At 39.7% G+C, this 20,115-nt stretch overlaps 1 protein-coding gene and 1 pseudogene across 1 annotated transcript; one reads left to right on the top strand and one right to left on the bottom strand.

The window, feature by feature from the left end:
* The first annotated feature begins 318 nt into the window (after positions 1 to 318).
* On the top strand, positions 319 to 1,302 carry LOC118912185 (olfactory receptor 52D1-like). The gene has a single exon (XM_036884977.2). The coding sequence runs from the start codon at positions 319 to 321 to the stop codon at positions 1,300 to 1,302; it is 984 nt and encodes a 327-aa protein (XP_036740872.2).
* Positions 1,303 to 6,232: 4,930 nt separating this feature from the next.
* LOC118912072 (olfactory receptor 52E1-like) lies at positions 6,233 to 7,231 on the bottom strand (annotated as a pseudogene).
* Between the last annotated feature and the right edge of the window lie 12,884 nt (positions 7,232 to 20,115).

Genomic DNA, 20,115 nt, shown 5'->3' with positions numbered 1-20,115 from the left:
AAACCTGTGACTTACACATTCTTCAGTTTTTACCTGATGGCACTTTCTTCTCATTGGATACAAGGTTTTGGATTTTCATAGATTTCATTCCAATTTTTGGTGTTTAGCTGTTTTCCCTCATATAGCATGTATAGATCAACCCTGTTGCAAATTATAACTCTGAAATAATATCTGAAACACAGATGAGATAATTTCTATCTAAATATATACAGACATTGTAATTACTCCATGAACTGAAATTCCTTGCATTTTGGCTTACTTAACCCAGCAGAGATTTCAAAATTTATGCTATTATTTGTTTGCTTTAGAGGAAAATCTATGAAGAGAAAGTTAAAATATTCGATGATTGTTATGTCAGCATACAATAAGACTGATGTCTATCCATCAACCTTCATTCTCATTGGCATTCCTGGACTGGAGGCTGCGCATATCTGGGTCTCCATCCCCTTCTGTGTGGTCTACCTTTTGGCCCTACTGGGAAACTGCTCTCTTCTGTTTATCATCAAGACAGACTCCAGCCTCCAAGAGCCAATGTACCTCTTCCTCTGCATGCTGGCTGTGGCTGACCTTATTGTGTGTACTACAGCTGTGCCCAAACTTCTCAGCCTCTTCTGGTTCCATGATGGAGAGATCCGCTTCGAAGCCTGCCTCACCCAAGTGTTCCTGATTCACTCTTGCTCCTCCATGGAGTCTGGCTTCTTCCTAGCCATGGCTTTTGACCGCTATGTAGCTGTTTGTAAACCATTGAGACACTCAGCTATTCTGACACATACTGTAATTGGGGGGATGGGCCTGGCTATCGTATTCCGGGGCATGGCACTGCTTAGTCCTCACCCCTTCCTGCTCCGCTGGCTCCCCTACTGCAGAACCAATATCATTTCCCACACCTACTGTGAGTTCATGGCCCTCATCAAGATTGCCTGTGCTGATACAAGGATCCGCAGAGCCTACAGCCTCATTGTTGCCTTCCTTACAGGAGGGGTAGACTTCATATTGATCATCTGTTCTTATGTCCTCATACTCCACACTGTCTTCCATCTCCCATCCAAGGATGCTCGACTCAAGACGCTGGGCACCTGTGGCTCCCATATCTGTGTTATTTTAGTTTCCTATACTCCAGCCTTCTTTTCTTTTTTCACCCACAGGTTTGGGCACCATGTGGCTCCTCACATCCACATATTTGTGGCCAACATCTATCTTCTGATCCCACCCATGGTGAACCCTATCATCTATGGGGTAAGGACCAAGAAGATACGAAACAGGTTTCTTAAATTTTTCAGGTTTTCAAAGCCTCTGAACTAAATTAATTTTGTTGAGTAATATATGAATGAACTTTATCTATCTTGGAATGTGTGCCTTCTTCATCAAGATCCTCTTTTACTGGTCAGAGGGTGGGGTTTTTCTGTGGGGAGTAACTCATCCAAAGATAACATCTATGTTGTAAAAATCAGTACACCGAGGAAGATATATTACCACGTAGGACTCTATTGAAATATTAAAATATTGTTTTCTAAAAAAACACAAAACAAACATAAAGCTATGAAGAATCATCTGAGGCTAAAAACAAGAAATATTTAAAATCAATAGATATATTGTCACATATCTTTGGTTTACCATTTAACTTACTACCAGATTTAAAAATTTCCCTCTTTTGCCCCAGTCCTTCCTTCTTGACTAAATAAATGTCCTTTCTCAGGTACCTCTCCACCACCTTCTTAGTGAGAGTCTCCTGGTGTTAGCTTCATTGTTATCTATTCATCCAAAGTTTTCTTTATTTCACCCCTTTCTAAGATGACACTTTTCTAGCTACATGATTCCATTCTCCAGTTAATACATCTTCTTATCCTTTTGAAGTCATTGTCTTACATTCTTCTGGAATCTGTTATTACTTTGAAAAAATCTGTTCTTGGACAAGTTGTCATTAATTTGTAGGTAATTATCTTTTCTTGCTGACTGCCATTAAATCCTATTGCTTTCTTTGATGTTCTGTAGTTCTACTTAGATAAATCTCGCATTATACTAAATGATAAAAGTCAGACACAAAAAAACTACATGTTGTAGTCTTTTGTTTAAATGAAATGCTATAGAAGGCAAACTTTAGTGAGGGTAGGAATTCTTAGATGCAGTTAAAACTGAGCTGCAGCTGTGCAAATTGAGGCTCAGAAAAATTAGTTGAAAATAATTTACTTAAGTATTTCACCCTTCAAGTAAAAGTGTAAAGAGGATCAACATTTGTTAAGCATTTACTACATTCTAAGCTCTTTATTGAGTGCTTTGTATGCATGATCACTTAACCCTCACAATTTTTAGAGCTAATTATCATAAATATTTTATGACAAATAGCTCAACAAGCTCATATGCAATGGACTAGTGAGTAGAGGAGCTAGGATTTGACATCTGTTTAGCTCTAAAGCTGTGATTTTCCTATAATCTAATGATGATACCATATGTAACTAAACCATTGATTGGGACTCTCAGGAACACAGCTTCTCACAGGCTTAGGTGTCAACATTGTTGCTACTCTTAATTCCATCTTCCATAACCACCCTCAGTTTAGGTCCATTTAGCCAATGTTTTAATTAGTGACCAGAACTCACAGGGTCACAGAAATGTGTAAGGCAAGGTTTGTAATCAGTTTCCAGTTTCAGAGGTGCAGACAATAAATATATCCTTTCTTTCCCATATGATTTCTGAAAAGATTGAGATTTAAAAATGGCATGATAGAGGTGAGTTCAAGATATGTTTATTAGGGATGAAGGTACTTTCGGAGTCTGGGTTGAGAGTCAGTGAACACTCTGACTAAACCCCAGAGTTAGGCTTATGTTTCTGATCAAAACAGAAGACTTACACATGGAGGAACATAAAAGAACACATGACTTCTTTAGAAAGACTCCCCAGGAAGTCTCCCCATGGGACTTGAGGGAGGGGAGTAAGATTATTAATTAAGCTTACTCAGTTTATTCTTACCAAATTTTGAAATATACTACAGCTTCTCCCTATCACAGAGTGAATAATGGGTTTTATAATACATGAGTATCAGAGTATGGGAGAAACATTTTGCTCTATTTGATAAAACCGATTCAGACATTTAAGTTTCTTTTCAGTATAATAGCATCTAACACTTACATAATGTGTACATTCTCAGTCCCTTCTGAGTTCTTTACAGACATTAATCCATTAAATTCTCATGCTAACTTGACAAGATTTGTAATATTAATGTCCTCATTTTACAAATAAGGAAACTGAGGTATAGAGAAATTAGTTGGGTTTCCTATGTTTGCAAGATGGTCAAGCCAGGATCTGAACTGAGGGTGTTTGGCAGTAGGTTTACATTGTTAACCACTACATATATTTAGTTACATTGCACTGTGATTTATCAGTGTGACAGGTGCTATGATAAAAGTAGAAAATATATCATCAGCCAAGGCTACAGAGTTAAGAAAGTCAGAAAACAGTCCCCAAAAAATAGGAAATCAGGAATATCAGATAGATAATTAAACAAAGTTCTCTCTAGATGATGTCAAGCCAGAGGTGTGTGTGTGTGTGTGTGTTGGAGGAGGGCTTGTATTCAGTTTTGGGTTAGCCAATTCTGCATTCAGCCATATCACTTCTTAAAGATTATCCCACTTTCTCAGACAATCAACTAATTTGATTAATAATCAACTTCCTAGAATGATAGTTTTCAAAAGTTAGAAAGCTTGAAGCCTCTTAAAATACAGTTGCTCAGACCCACTGTAAGTCTATCAGATCCCAAACTTTTTGGTGGATCCCATAACATTTGCTTTTCATCAATCATATTAGATATCTATGATTCAGTGGTCCACAGTCCATGCTCTGAGAAACAATAGCTGTAGAAAACTAAGAATGTACACAAAGATATCCTTTGACTCAGAGTTTACAACATGATTTAAAATTCCTGCCAGGACTTATGTTTTCATTTGGAATATAGAAAGTTGGAAAGAGCATCACTCAAAAATATAAAAATATGCCATATAATTTTAAAAGTCACAATTTTCTTGGACCTGATACAGAGTTGAAATCACAGAACAACAAATTAACCCAAAAATCTAAGGAAAGACAAGCAACTCCAAAGAAAGGTGTAACAGGATTGTGTGCTTACCAAGGGTAGAGCCAGGTGCCATGCGAGCCAATAAAGAGAACTTACGAAAATATTTAAACTAATTCCCTAAAGCTGAGTGTGCGCCTTATCAGAATGCAGAACGGCTGGGAATCATCTGTATGACACAAAGGGGAATTCATACCCACTTGGGGTTTTGGAACAGGTACCTGAGAAAGTCTGAGAGAAGGACTCCATCACGGAGAGGGGAGCACCTGCTAGAGGGGAGCAGCAACTACTAGAAGGTGGGAGCGACAACTCACCTAGTAAGGCAGGTGCATCAGAAGCCTCCTGCTGTACCAGGGGAGGAGCAGACTCACTAAAAAGGCTCCGCTTTCAAGACCCAAGAACACAACACCTGCCTAAGTTTGAGGCTGAACTAGCACAGTTAGAATATATCCACCAGTTCCCACCACCATACTTGCAGGGTTCAAGTAACACATACAGTGCTCTACTCCTGAGGGAGTATGGAAATCATGGAAAGGGACCTCATCTGTGGCACAGGAACAAAGGGAAGAGCTCAGGCTGATAGTGAGGTAGCACTGAGAAACACTCTCTGACTCATTAGCCCACGCCTGGAACACTGGGCAAAGCTAGAGGAATGTGAGGACCATGCTGCATGCACTGGGAACATTCACAGCAACAATAAGAAAAAACAGACCACCTGAAGAGCCTTCTACCTATTAGAGAACTTGAATCTGCAGTTAGCAACCTTCTAACACAGAAAATTCCATGCCCAGATGCTGCTTTGGTGAAATGTACCAAACTTTTAAGAGGCTAAATATCAATTCTCCACAAATAAGCCAAAACATAAAGACAGAGTGAACACTTGCCAACTCATGCAAGACACAATTAGGGCCATTTATATTAGAGGACATTCATGAGTGGAATAAGTGGATAGATAAGGGATGAGTTCCATCTCCTAACAGAGCTCTGGGAAAGAGCCACCTGTGCCTATAATAACACAGCATTATAGGAAAAAACTGATTGTTTTCAAACAATTTCAAGTTCAGAGTGTGATGTTAATACAAACTTCCTCTAAGAATTTATAACATCGTGTCTTCTATTGCAATAAGAATAAATGGAATTTTTTTCTAAGGTGCCTTATACAGAATATCAATGTCATGGGATGGTCTAAGAAGCATTCTTAAACGAATATCTTAAAGCACCAAATAAATAATTGTTATTTAAGAGCTCTGACAATCCCTGCAATAAAAATATAGTTAAAAATTGAGTTTTCTTATCCAGGATTTACAAACATACTTTCCCTTGAATTCTGTCTGCACAGAATTGTAGATAATTCTGCACAGAAAAGTGTCAATAATGTCACATAGAACTAGAGAACACTGAGTGATCTCATATGGAATTAGGGTCCTACCTTAAAAAACAAAACCAAAAACAAACACTTGGGCAATGCTGGACTTGGGATATCACAAGACTTTCAACATTCCAGAGCTGTGAAACCCTTCTGTGGAGTGGCCAAAGAAGGCACAGAGACAAAACTTTCAGAAAAGAATTGTTTGTTTAAAAAGAGGTATCAATATGTCAGACCCTATAAGAACTCTTCCATCAAACAAATAACACAACACAGCTTGAAAACAAAAAGGTTGACCCATTTACCCAGATTGCCAACTTTCTGCAGTTCTTTTCATGATGGAAAATCTCCTCCCTTCTCACATGATTATCATATTCATAGCATCAGTTTCATGTATCCTGACATTAATATGGCAAAGTCAAGAATAACATCCTTTTTGCTAGCAAATGTAGGTATATGGGAAGTACTGCAGCATCCATTATTGTGGGGATCAAAACTATTTTTTTACATCAGGATATGAGGGGCTTGATAGTTTTTGACTGTTTCTGTTATTTTTCTTTAAACTGACTGACTGTGAAATGTGATGCACCAGCCATAATGGAGGTAGAACCAAGTGTGGGTCTTCTTCCCTGTGAGGGATCTGAATTCCAAACAATAGAAAATTATAAAACACTCTTATTCATGCATTTGACATGGGCCTAACTTTCTATTTCTGGTTTGAAAAGGAGGCTGACAGGCCTCCCCTGAGATAGGCCTGCACACGGTCCAAAAAATCCTCTTTCCATTCTGAACATAGAAAATTAGTGCCACTCCCTTCTTAAATTCTGTATCAGATTCTGTATCAGCTTTGTATTTTTCTTGGAAAATTCTTTCAGCAACCATTCTCTAATCTGTTTGGTTCTGACACCATAGATTACAGGGTTGAGAGCAGGTGGAATGACTGCATAGACACTGGCCAGAAGGATGTGGATGTAGCGTGGTATATTCTGGCCAAACCCGTGGACCATGAATGAAAAAAACGCAGGGGTGTAAAAAGCGAGCATGACACACACATGAGAGCCACAGGAGCTGAGTGCTTTGAGCCAGGCCTCACGTGAAGGGAGTCAAAAGACAATTCAAAGCATCTGGAGTTAGTAAATGACAATAGCTATGATGTCAAGCACTAGGATAGAAATGGTACATAAGCCAAAAATCATGTTGACACTGATGTTGGCAGAGGCCAGGCAGGCAGTGCCTATGTGCTCACAATAAGAGTGAGGGATAATTTGGTGTCCACAAAATGGTAACTGTAGGATGAGTAGAACAAATGGCATAGCAAAAAACAAAGATCTCAATAGGATTACCAGTGCAACGATGAATATTGCCTTGTTATTCAGCACCATTGTACAGCAGAGAGGGTTACAGATGGCCATATAGTGACCGTAGGCTATGTCCATGAGCACAGATGACTCCATGCCAGTGCATAAGTGGATGAAGAATAACTGGATGAGACGGCCCTCAAAGGGAATTTCTCTCAGGTTGAAGCAGAAGATACCAATCATCTTGGGGATCATGGATATGGACAGACCCAGGTCAACAGACAACAGAATAGCCAGGAAGTAGAACATGGGCTGATGGAGGCTACTCTCACTCTTAATCAAAGAAAGGATGCCACTATTCCCCAGTACAGCTGTCAAGTAAACAGCAAAGAAAGGGAAAGCAATCTAGATATGCCTATGTTCCAGCCCAGGGATCCCCTGAAGGAAGAAAGAATAGGGATATAACAAGGTGATACTAACTGAGGCCATCCTTTGAGACATTCTTATAGTGAAATATTTCATAGACCAAGTATCCCTTATTCATTGCGTAGGTCTGATTCTTGCTTAAGATACAAAGAAAAGGAAGAAATCAGAGAAACGTCTATCATGTCCACCCATATTAACTGCATCTTAGAGGCTAGTATGCAAAACTGAATGGAAAAATTAAACCACTTGATTTCAATGTAATTTATCAGATCCATTCAATTCAATTCAATATTTTTGTCCAAACAACACTGATTTTTTACTCTATATATGCCAAGTTCTGTGCTAAATTGCAAAAGATGAGTTAAAGAAGGTTCTTTTCCTCATGGAACTTAAAGTTTTAGTGATTGAAACACTTACATGAATCATCCATTGAAATTAATAAAATAATAGTTACAATAAAGTTGTCCCCTTGTTAATTGAGTACACAAATATTTTCCTGAAAAATTGTTCCTCATTATTTTATAGATAAAAATTTGATTTAGAGATGGGCGGAAGATAGCGGCGTGAGTAGAGCAGCGGAAATCTCCTCCCAAAACAACATATATCTATGAAAATATAACAAAGACAAGCCTTCCTAGAATAAAGACCAGAGGACACAGGACAATATCCAGACCACATCCGCACCTGAGAGAACCCAGCAACTCGCGAAGGGGGTAAGATACAAGCCCCGGCCCCGCGGGAGCCGAGCGCCCCTCCCCCCAGCTCCCGGCGGGAGAAGAGCAGGCAGAGCAGGAGGGAGACGGAGCCCAGGGCTGCTGAACACCCAGCCCCAGCCATTCGGGCCAGAGTGCAGGGCCCTCGATACTAGGAAAACAGGGCAGCAAGAACAGTGAGCGGGCACCGGTGGCCTGGCGCCGGAGGACACCAGAAAAGCGAGTGACCATTTTTTTTTGCTGTTTTGTTTTGGCAAGCGCTTTTTGGAAGTCTTAAAGGGATAGGGACCCCAATACTAGGGAAACAGGGCAGCAAGACCGGTGAGCAGATGCCTGAGGCTGGCACCAGAGAATAAAGAAAAACGAGCGGCCACCATTTTTTTTTTTTTAATTAAAAAAAATTTTTTTTTTTAATTAAAAATTTTTTGTTTGTTTTTTGTGGTCGTTGTTTTGTTTTGGCGGGTGCTTTTTGGAAGTCTTAAAGGGGCAGGGCGGGACACTTAATCCAGAGGAAGGGAATCCAGGGATATTTGGGCACCCTAACCCCTGGGCTGCAGGGAGCAGGGAGGCCCCTTATGGAGATAAATAGCCTCCCAGCCGCTCCCACTCCAATGCGACTCGACCACTTTGTAGCAGAGGCCCGAACCAGACCACGCCCACAGCAACAGCGGAGATAAACTCCATACCAGCCGGGCAGGAAGCAGAAACCCTGTCTGCACGCAGCTGCCCAGCACAAGCCACTAGAAGTCGCTGTTCTCCCAGGAAATGAGGGCCACAAACCAACAAGAAGGGAAGTTCTTCCAGCCGTCACTCGTCCCAGCTCTGCAAACTATTCCTATCACCATGAAAAGGCAAAGCTACAGGCAGACAAAGATCACAGAGACAACACCAGAGAAGGAGACAGACCTAACCAGTCTTCCTGAAAAAGAATTCAAAATAAGAATCATAAACATGCTGAAAGAGATGCAGAGAAATACGCAAGAGAAATGGGACGAAGTCCAGAGGGAGATCACAGATGCCAGAAAGGAGATTGCAGAAATGAAACAAACTCAGGAAGGGTTTATAAGCAGAATGGATAGGATGCAAGAGGCCATTGATGGAATTGAAACCAGAGAACAGGAACGCATAGAAGCTGACATAGAGAGAGACAAAAGGATCTCCAGGAATGAAACAATATTAAGAGAACTATGTGACCAATCCAAAAGGAACAATATCCGTATTATAGGGGTTCCAGAAGAAGAAGAGAGAGGAAAAGAGATGGAAAGTATCTTAGAAGAAATAATTGCTGAAAACTTCCCCAAACTGGGGGAGGAAATAATCGAACAGACCACAGAAATACACAGAACCCCCAACAGAAAGGATCCAAGGATGACAACACCAAGACACATAATAATTAAAATGGCAAAGATCAAGGACAAGGAAAGAGTTTTAAAGGCAGCTAGAGAGAAAAAGGTCACCTATAAAGGAAAACCCATCAGGCTAACATCAGACTTCTAAACAGAAACCCTACAGGCCAGAAGAGAATGGCATGATATATTTAATACAATGAAACAGAAGGGCCTTGAACCAAGGATACTGTATCCAGCACGACTATCATTCAAATATGATGGTGGGATTAAATAATTCCCAGACAAACAAAAGCTGAGGGAATTTGCTTTCCACAAACCACCTCTACAGAACGTCTTACAGGGACTGCTCTAGATGGGAGCACTCCTAGAAAGAGCACAGCACAAAACACCCAACATATGAAGAATCGAGGAAGAGGAACAAGAAGGGAGAGAAGAAAAGAATCTCCAGACAGTGTATATAACAGCTCAATAAGTGAGCTAAGTTAGGCAGTAAGATACTAAAGAGGCTAACCTTGAACCTTTGGTAACCACGAATTTAAAGCCTGCAGTGGCAGTAAGTACATATCTTTCAATAGTCACCCTAAATGTTAAAGGGTTGAATGCACCAATCAAAAGACACAGAGTAACAGAATGGATAAAAAAGCAAGACCCATCTATATGCTGCTTACAAGAAACTCACCTCAAACCCAAAGACATGTACAGACTAAAAGTCAAGGGTTGGAAAACATATTTCAAGCAAACAACAGTGAGAAGAAAGCAGGGGTTGCAGTACTAATATCAGACAAAATAGACTTCAAAACAAAGAAAGTAACAAAAGATAAAGAAGGACACTACATAATGATAAAGGGCTCAGTCCAACAAGAGGATATAACCATTATAAATATATATGCACCCAACACAGGAGCACCAGCATAAGTGAAACAAATACTAACAGAACTAAAGGGGGAAATAGACTGCAATGCATTCATTCTAGGAGAATTCAACAAACCACTCACCCCAAAGGATAGATCCACCGGGCAAAAAATAAGTAAGGACACGGAGGCACTGAACAACACAGTAGAGCAGATGGACCTAATAGACATCTATAGAACTCTACATCCAAAAGCAACAAGATATACATTCTTCTCAAGTGCACATGGAATATTCTCCAGAATAGACCACATACTAGGCCACAAAAAGAGCCTCAGAAAATTCCAAAAGATTGAAATCCTACCAAGCAACTTTTCAGACCACAAAGGCATAAAACTAGAAATAAACTGTACAAAGAAAGCAAAGAGGCTCACAAACACATGGAAGCTTAACAACACGCTCCTAAATAATCAATGGATCAATGACCAAATCAAAATGGAGATCCAGCAATATATGGAAACAAATGACAACAACAACACTAAGCCCCAACTTCTGTGGAACACAGCAAAAAGAGTCTTAACAGAAAAGTATATAGCAATTCAAGAATATTTAAAAAAGGAAGAACAATCCCAAATGAATGGTCTAATGTCACAATTATCAAAATTGGAAAAAGAAGAACAAATGAGGCCTAAGGTCAGCAGAAGGAGGGATATAATAAAGATCAGAGAAGAAATAAATAAAATTGAGAAGAATAAAACAATAGCAAAAATCAATGAAACCAAGAGCTGGTTCTTTGAGAGAATAAACAAAATAGATAAGCCTCTAGCCAGACTTATTAAGAGGAAAAGAGAGTCAACACAAATCAACAGTATCAGAAACGAGAAAGGAAAAATCATGACGGACCCCACAGAAATACAAAGAATTATTAGAGACTACTATGAAAACCTATATGCTAACAAGCAGGGAAACCTAGGAGAAATGGACAACTTCTTAGAAAAATACAACCTTCCAAGATTGACCCAGAAAGAAACAGAAAATCTAAACAGACCAATTTCCAGCAACGAAATTGAAGTGGTAATCAAAAAACTACCAAAGAACAGAACCCCCGGGCCAGATGGATTTACCTCGGAATTTTATATGACATACAGGGAAGACATAATACCCATTCTCCTTAGAGTTTTCCAAAAAATAGAGGAGGAGGGGATACTCCCAAACTCATTCTATGAAGCTAACATCACCCTAATACCAAAACCAGGCAAAGACACCACCAAAAAAGAAAACTACAGACCAATATCCCTGATGAACGTAGACGCAAAAATACCCAACAAAATTTTAGCAAACCGAATTCAAAAATACATCAAAACCATCGTACACCATGACCAACTGGGATTCATCCCAGGGATGAAAGGATGGTACAACATTCAAAAGTCCATCAACATCATCCACCACATCAATAAAAAGAAAGACAAAAACCACATGATCATCTCCATAGATGCTGAAAAAGCATTTGACAAAGTTCAACATCCATTCATGATAGAAACTCTCAGCAAAATGGGAATAGAGGGCAAGTACCTCAACATAATAAAGGCCATCTATGATAAACCCACAGCCAACATTATATTGAACAGCGAGAAGCTGAAAGCATTTCCTCTGAGATCGGGAACTAGACAGGGATGCCCACTCTCTCCACTTTTATTTAACATAGTACTGGAGGTCCTAGCCACGGCAATCAGACAAAACAAAGAAATACAAGGAATCCAGATTGGTAAAGAAGAAGTTAAACTGTCACTATTTGCAGATGACATTATACTGTACATAAAAAACCCTAAAGACTCCACCCCAAAACTACTAGAACTGATATCAGAATACAGCAAAGTTGCAGGATACAAAATCAACACACAGAAATCTGTGGCTTTCCTATACACTAACAATGAACCAACAGAAAGAGAAATCAGGAAAACAACTCCATTCACAATTGCATCAAAAAAAATAAAATACCTAGGAATAAATCTAACCAAAGAAGTGAAAGACTTACACTCTGAAAACTACAAGTCACTCTTAAGAGAAAGTAAAGGGGACACTAACAGATGGAAACTCATCCCATGCTCGTGGCTAGGAAGAATTAATATAGTCAAAATGGCCATCCTGCCCAAAGCAATATACAGATTTGATGCAATCCCTATGAAACTACCAGCAACGTTCTTCAATGAACTGGAACAAATAATTCAAAAATTCATATGGAAACACCAAAGACCCCAAATAGCCAAAGCAATCCTGAGAAAGAAGAATAAAGTGGGGGGGATCTCACTCCCCAACTTAAAGCTGTTCTACAAAGCCATAGTAATCAAGACAATTTGGTACTGGCACAAGAGCAGAGCCACAGACCAATGGAACAGACTAGAGAATCCAGACATTAACCCAGACATATATGGTCAATTAATATTTGATAAAGGAGCCATGGACATACAATGGCGAAATGACAGTCTCTTCAACAGATGGTGCTGGCAAAACTGGACAGCTACATGTAGGAGAATGAAACTGGACCATTGTCTAACCCCATATACAAAAGTAAACTCAAAATGGATCAAATACCTGAATGTAAGCCATGAAACCATTAAACTCTTGGATAAAACATAGGCACAAACCTCTTAGACATAAACATGAGTGACCTCTTCTTGAACATATCTCCCTGGGCAAGGAAAACAACAGCAAAAATGAATAAGTGAGTCTATATTAAGCTGAAAAGCTTCTGTACAGCAAAAGACACCATCAATAGAACAAAAAGGAACCCTACAGTATGGGTGAATATATTTGAAAATGACACTTCCAATAAAGGCTTGACGTCCAGAATATATAAAGAGCTCACACGCCTCAACAAACAAAAAACAAATAACCCAATTAAAAATGGGCAGAGGAACTGAACAGACAGTTCTCCAAAAAATAAATACAGATGGCCAACAGACACATGAAAAGATGCTCCACATCACTAATTATCAGAAAAATGCAAATTAAAACTACAATGAGGTATCACCTCACACCAGTAAGGATGGCTGCCAATCAAAAGACAAACAGCAACAAATGTTGGCGAGGCTGTGGAGAAAGGGGAACCCACCTATACTGCTGGTGGGAATGTAAGTTAGTTCATTGTGGAAAGCAGTATGGAGGTACATCAAAATGCTCAAAACAGACCTACCATTTGACCCAGGAATTGCACTCCTAGGAATTTACCCTAAGAATGCAGCAATCAAGTATGAGAAAGATCAGTGCACCCCTATGTTTATTGCAGCACTATTTACAATAGCCAAGAATTGGAAGCAACCTAAATGTCTATCAATAGATGAATGGATAAAGAAGATGTGGTACATATACACAATGGAATACTACTCAGCCATAAGAAAAGGGCAAATCAACCATTTGCAGCAACATGGATGGAGCTGGAGGGTATTTTGCTCAGTGAAACAAGCCAAGCAGAGAAAGAGAAATACCAAATGATTTCACTCATCTGTGGAATATAAGAACAAAGGAAAAACTGAAGGAACAAAACAGAGGCAGAATCACAGAACTCAAGAATGGACTAACAGGTACCAAAGGGAAAGGGACTGGGGAGGATGGGTGGGTTGGGAGGGATAAGGGGTGGGGAGAAGTAGGGGAGTATTAAGATTAGCATGCGTGGGGGGGTAGGAGAAAAGGGAGGGCTGTACAACACAGAGAAGGCAAGTAGTGATTCTATAACATTTTGCTATGCTGATGGACAGTGACTGTAAAGGGGTTTATAGGGGGGACCTGGTATAGGGGAGAGCCTAGTAAACATAATATTCGTCATATAAGTGTAGATTAGTGATACCAAAAAAAAAAGGGCAGTTCCTGTGTGGTAACCTCCAATGAGTTCTACATAAGGATATAAAGGGCATATAAAAGTGTAGGCAAAGGGTCTGTTTGTGTTTATACAGAGGATCAAAGCCTAATTGGGCTACCCCAAAAATGAACTAAGATACGATATGAAAAAGAACTTCCAACATCAGCACTCTCTGGAAGACTCATGCCAGAAGATGATCATCAAAAAACCCCAACAAAGATCCACGCACTGCTACAGCTGTAGATGCACTCATCCCACCAGTTCCTGGACTTGCCATGGGAATGAGGAAGGAGATATCTAAGCTGGCCTGTGCATACAGTAAAACAACAAATTTGACTGGATCTATACTGTTGGAACTCAATCAAGAATTAGGAGAAGTGCAAGTTGTAGCACTCCAAAATCTTACAACTACAGAGTATTTACTGTTAAAAGAACATAAGGGATGTGAACATTCCCCAGGAATGGGTTGTTTTAATTTGTCTGATTTCTCTCAGACTGTTCAAGTTCAGTTGGACAATATCCACCATATCATAGATAAGTTTTCACAAATGCCTAAGGTGCCTAACTGGTTTTCTTGGTTTCACTGGAGATGGCTGGTAATTACAGGTATGCTTTGTTTATGTAACTATACTCCTATTATGTTAATGTGTGTGCGCAATTTAAGTAGTACCTTAAAACCTATACATGCTGAATTTACTCTACAAGAAGATATGTCAAAGAAATAATCAATCTTCCCATGTTTTCTGCCTCCTGCTACTTCTATAGCTTTTCTTCTTCCTTCTTAATTACAACCCTTAAATAGAATTCGTGCCTCATATCGAATTTACCAAGTATCATAATTCTTCCAAGTGGTAAAGATACCTCAAGACAAATGCTGGGCATAGAAGCCACAGGGCATAAATATGCAAAGAAATAAAAATCTAACCATTTCAAACAGTAAGGCTTCTCTCTCACTTACCAACTTTACATTTCCCTGTATGGCCCCGGAAGATGACTGTTTAGCCAGAGACGGGTAAGATTCCTCAAGGGAGGAACAACCTAAGACAGGCACAGTCGCAGGGGGGTCATCAGGTGAGAAATTGGGGATCAACAGAGGTGAGGCTTAGAACCTCACCCCCCCTGTTCTGAGAGTAATCTTCTGCATACGTGGATGTTTTATTGCCCTTTGTCTAGCTTGGATTAACACATAGTCTACAGGCACACACCTGATCAGCTACATTTGCTCTCTTACAACACTAAACTATGTTTTCTACCTTTATCTTGTATCTACCTACCACTTCAGCATTTTATTAAAAATAATAATAATAAAGAGAGAAATGTGGTATCCACATATAAATCAAGTATAAATATCAAATGAGTATTCATATTTGAACTGACTGTTTATAGTTCATAATGCATGAGCAAAACCAAAGGTTTCTGTGATGGCTGCCCATGTACTGTTCACCATGTAAGAACTTATTCACTATGTAAGAATTTGTTCCCCATGTAAGAACTTGTTTGTTATGCCTCAGAAGATTGGAGACTGACGAAAATTAGGCTTGGGGTGGATTAATGATTGTGCATTGAGCATTGACTCCCCTATACAGAATTTTATTGTTGTTAACAACCATTTGATCAATAAATATGAGAGATGCCCTCACAAAAAAAAAAAAAAAGTGTACACTTCCAATGGTAAAATAATAAGTAACCAGGATGTAATGAATATAGTCAAGATATTGTAACAGCTTGGTATGGTGATAGCTGGGACCTAGAATTGTCATGTATATAAATGTTGAATCACTATGTTGTACACCTGAAACTAATGTAATGTAATACTGTGTGTCAACTACCCTTCAATAAAAAATAATTATCTACAAAAAAAAAATTTGATTTATGACTCTATACTGTATGTACAAAGTAGGAGCATGACTTAACATGACAGCCATTATGATTCTGCACACACTGCGCTGAACATGTAAACATGTATAACATAGTCTCCAAGGAAACTGTTAAGGCAGCAAACCAACTTCCCAAGACAGTTTTGGATCTGTGAAGGCTCCCTACTGCTTAAGTCCCCAAGAACCATTTCTCAGGCCTTAGTCATCTTCTGACCCACTCTTTTCCTGCTGGTGCTGACATCATATCTGCCTTGAGGTTTAATTAATGAAGCCAACGTTCATCTCAGGATAATCCTCTTAATCTGGGTCTGCTTAGAATGGAATGCACTTACCTCTCTTCATCTCTGTTCTGATGATAGGCAAATATCCCTTGCCATTGAAGTGTCTCCCTGCTGATGACAATCCAGAAGGAAACACAGATTTGCACATGGGCCCATAAATATTAATGTTCAAGTTTATAAAATACCACAGTAGTGTCAGGTAAAATGACTTAATTTATACACACCACTTTTTGAAACTGAATCCCTCTTCTTCTCTAAGTTGTCACCAATATGTAGCACTTTAATAACTCTAAAAACTTTGTGACCAAGAGCTCTTTCTCTTTCATATACTCAGTAGATGAATAGATAGATATAGATTGATAGACATTTCTATGGGTATGTATGTAGATGTACATATATATATGTATCTATGTAATATTTATAGATTATCTACACAGTTGTAAAAGAGCATCTGACACTTAGAAGTGCTCAGTAGATATAATATATAATTACCAATTTGGGAAGAATTACCACAATCAGGAAAGTAAATCTAATTCATACCACCAGGCTATCTCCTTACTGACATGAGATTAGAAGAATTCATGGGGAGGGCCGAAGTACAATATGTCCCTGTGATGTCATCTTCAATGTCATCTTCTATTCCCTTACAGATAGAAAAAGGGTTTTTCTTTGTTCCTTTGCTCAGCATTCTGAGATTCCACACATGCAAAGCAGGAATAAGCTGTATGAAACAGATAAACTGTATTAGAACTGTATTTCTAAGGAAGAAAGTGCATGTGTGTGTGTGTGTCTTGGAAGGGTACATTGCAGCTTGGGGCTTAGACAAATTGTTTAAGAATTCTTAGAAAGAAGAATTTGACCACAGATACAGGAAGGAGACAACACACCTTAGTTAAGATAATTAATCAAAGGCAAACAGCTTACTATTGGGAAAAAAGAAGAGGTATTTCAAGAAAGAAACAAGAACTATGTGGAAAACTATCCTTAGTTTGAGCAGGAATGACTTATGCAAGGAATGACATTTAAATAGAGAGGATTTGGGGAGGGGATGAAGTAGAATCCTATCAGATTTCCTTTTTGTGACTTGGGTTCAGCTGGTTTAGGGTTTAGTGTAATGGAAAATGGCATGATGTTTAGAAGCAGACACTAGGAATTGAAGCCAAAGTCTGTTGCTCATTGCCATGTGATTTTGCTAAAATGATTTCCCTTTATCAAGCCTCAGATTCCTCACCTATGAAAAGAGGCACAAATGCCTATGCAGAAGGATTCTTGCAAGGTTTGTGTGACCCAAGGTGGGTCATCAAAAAAGTGGAGGGGTAACAGTTGCTGGTAAACCTGCTCATAAGAACATGATAAAGTGGAGAGCCATAGCATGAATTTGATTATTCTGATCCTCACTTTATATGAATATAAATATTTTTATGGAGTTTATAATCAAGTATATTGGAGTACCTTATTCTTAGATGTTTTCACAGACATTTGTATTACACACTTGGAGACTAAACTGTTCCAAAATAATCAGGACTATCTTCTGGTTGGAGGAAAGTAGCATGTGCTTTGGTTATATTTTACTAGGTTGTGATTGGTCAGAGATAATTCCTGAATAGTTTTTTTGTTGTTGTTATCATTAATCTACAATTACATGCAGAACATTAATTCTAGGCTCCCCCCTTCACCAAGTTCCCTTCCCCCACAATCCCCATTATAGTCACTGTCCATCAGCGTAGTAAGATGCTGTAGAATCACTACTTGTCTTCTCTGTGATGTACAGCCCTCCCGTGCCCTCCCCCACATTAATTCCGGAATAGTTTAAAGTAATTTCAGTTATTGTTCTCCCTCTGTGTAGAATAAGAGGGCTCAAGAGGGGGCACTTATCCAACCTTTAAATTAGATTAGAAAAGATTGAAGAAGACATAGTAATGAGAAAGACACAGAAATCATGAAGTGAAAGAACTTTGATAGTTCAATGAAAAGACCAGACCCGGGTCAGTGATGAGCTGTATACAGGGAAAGAAGAGCAAAGATGTCCCAAGCTGCACACAGAGACTGTATAAGAGTAGAGTAGAAAGAATGAAGGCAGCAGTAGTTCAAGTGTGTGTGAGATGATGCTGACATGTTCTCACAGTCAGTCCCCTCTCCTCTTACCTTCATCAGGAAGTTTCCCTTTCTTCCTACCTTCCTTGTCACCTACCACTCTTTTTCTTGTGCTCAGCTCACCACAGAGAAGGATCCATACTTCTAAAATATTACTTACTAGCAGGGATACCTGGAGAAATTAGCAAATCTCTCTTAGCATCTGCTGAGCTCCATTTGCTTAGATGGGAGGATTTTTTTATCCTGTTGCTACAGGCTCCAGAGTGAGAACTTTGCACGTCTTGGAACACCCTGGGGAGACTGGGAGCTACAAAGCCCTGAGATCTGAATTAACTCCCTTTCTAGGGCAGTAGGATGTCCGCAGACACAGATAACCCATGTCCTGACTTTGCACCCAGACTCCCAAATTTAGGATTAGTGTATTTCTAGGGCAAAAACCATTACTTTTTTAATCTTATAAAATCGTTAAACATTTTTTTTCAACAGGGTTCCCGGAATTAGTTCTGAACTCCTAATTTTGAACTCCTCAAAGGGAGTGGGCTAGTCCAGGCCCCAAACATATATAAACACACACTGTATTTAATCTGAGTATGTTCTTGGTATTGTGCAACTATCATATTGACTTGATATTTAGTGTAATTGAAGTGCTAAACAGTATAGAAGTATACTAAAATTTCATCATAATGACCCACTATATAGCATAATTACACTACGCTGAATTGAAGAAACGCCACAGGTTTGCATCATACTGAACTCTATGATGCCATTCGACAGGCATTTCCTTTCAGGCTGGAAAGCAGAGATGAAAATCCGAGGGCAGAGACTATTATTTTGTTCTCAGTCTCCCACTGACCATCTGTATAAACCATGCACAGATTGCCTTACCCTCTTACAGATCTCAATTTGAAATCTGTAAAGTGAGGATGTTTGTCAAGAGAGTCTTAGTCTCCTTTAGTCCTAACATTATGTGTGGATACTTTCTCATTTTACTAATAAAGAGACAGGAATAGAGAAGGGAAGTTCACATAGTGGGGTGAGCTGAGTTGTCAAGCTTTTCCATGAGTGATGGGACTGATGTTGGATATTCAGAAGGACACATAAATTTCATAATTCATTCACTGATAAATTCAACAAATATATGCTGACCATCTCCTAAAACAAGCACTGTTTTAGGCACTGTCCATATAGTAGCAAACAGAAGACGCAAAATGCCTTCCCTCTAGGAAGAGGAGGACCACACGCACATGAGGAGGTGCATAGAGGACCACACGGACTGTGTGGAAACACAGAGCTGGGGATGGAGGAGATGGTTTCAGTAAAGGTCAGTAATTCTGACATTGTCATGGGAACTATCACTAAGAATGTGATGTTTAAGTAAAAGTTAGGGGATGAGGGAACAAGCCTTGTGGAAGTGGGAGTTGGGAGGAAAGGCTGGGGAGAGTGTTCCGGGCAGAGAGAACAGCAAATGTAAAGACAACAAACTGAAGCACGTGTGGGGTGGTCAGGAAAAAGCAGTTTCCCACAGAATCACGGCCTCGAAGGTGGGGCAGAATTGGGAACCCTCAGACTTCCACAAACTTACAACTCAGATGGTTTTTTCCAACAGAGAGAACACCAAAGGCGATCCTCACATTGTGGCCAGCAATCAGGAGAGCCCATGGCTGTTATTTCCTTCAAGAAGCCTTTATGGTAGTATGGGTGTGCAGAGGCATTACACATTTCATGCCTGCCCCCAAGGAGTTCACAGCCTTGGAGCCAAGCCCCCATAGGTGCTGGGGTGGGAGAACAAAAGACTAGGTGAAGGCAAAAGGGAAGGTCATGCAGAGACACTGCAGTTCAAGCAAAGGGGGTACAAAGCAGCCACAGGCGGGGGTGCTGCGGGGTGGGGCAGAGAGGAATGGCGGCCTAACAAGCCCCGCCTGGACCTGGGGATGCCGCAC

This window comes from Manis pentadactyla, chromosome 9 (assembly GCF_030020395.1).
Source record: "Manis pentadactyla isolate mManPen7 chromosome 9, mManPen7.hap1, whole genome shotgun sequence".
Lineage (NCBI taxonomy): Eukaryota > Metazoa > Chordata > Mammalia > Pholidota > Manidae > Manis > Manis pentadactyla.
The sequence above is the reverse complement of the archived record's forward strand: the minus strand, read 5'-3'. Positions and strand labels throughout refer to the sequence as shown.

Coding starts and splice junctions, on each gene's coding strand:
- LOC118912185 (XM_036884977.2), top strand. CDS start 319: ATGAAGAGAAAGTTAAAATATTCGATGATTGTTATGTCAGCATACAAT.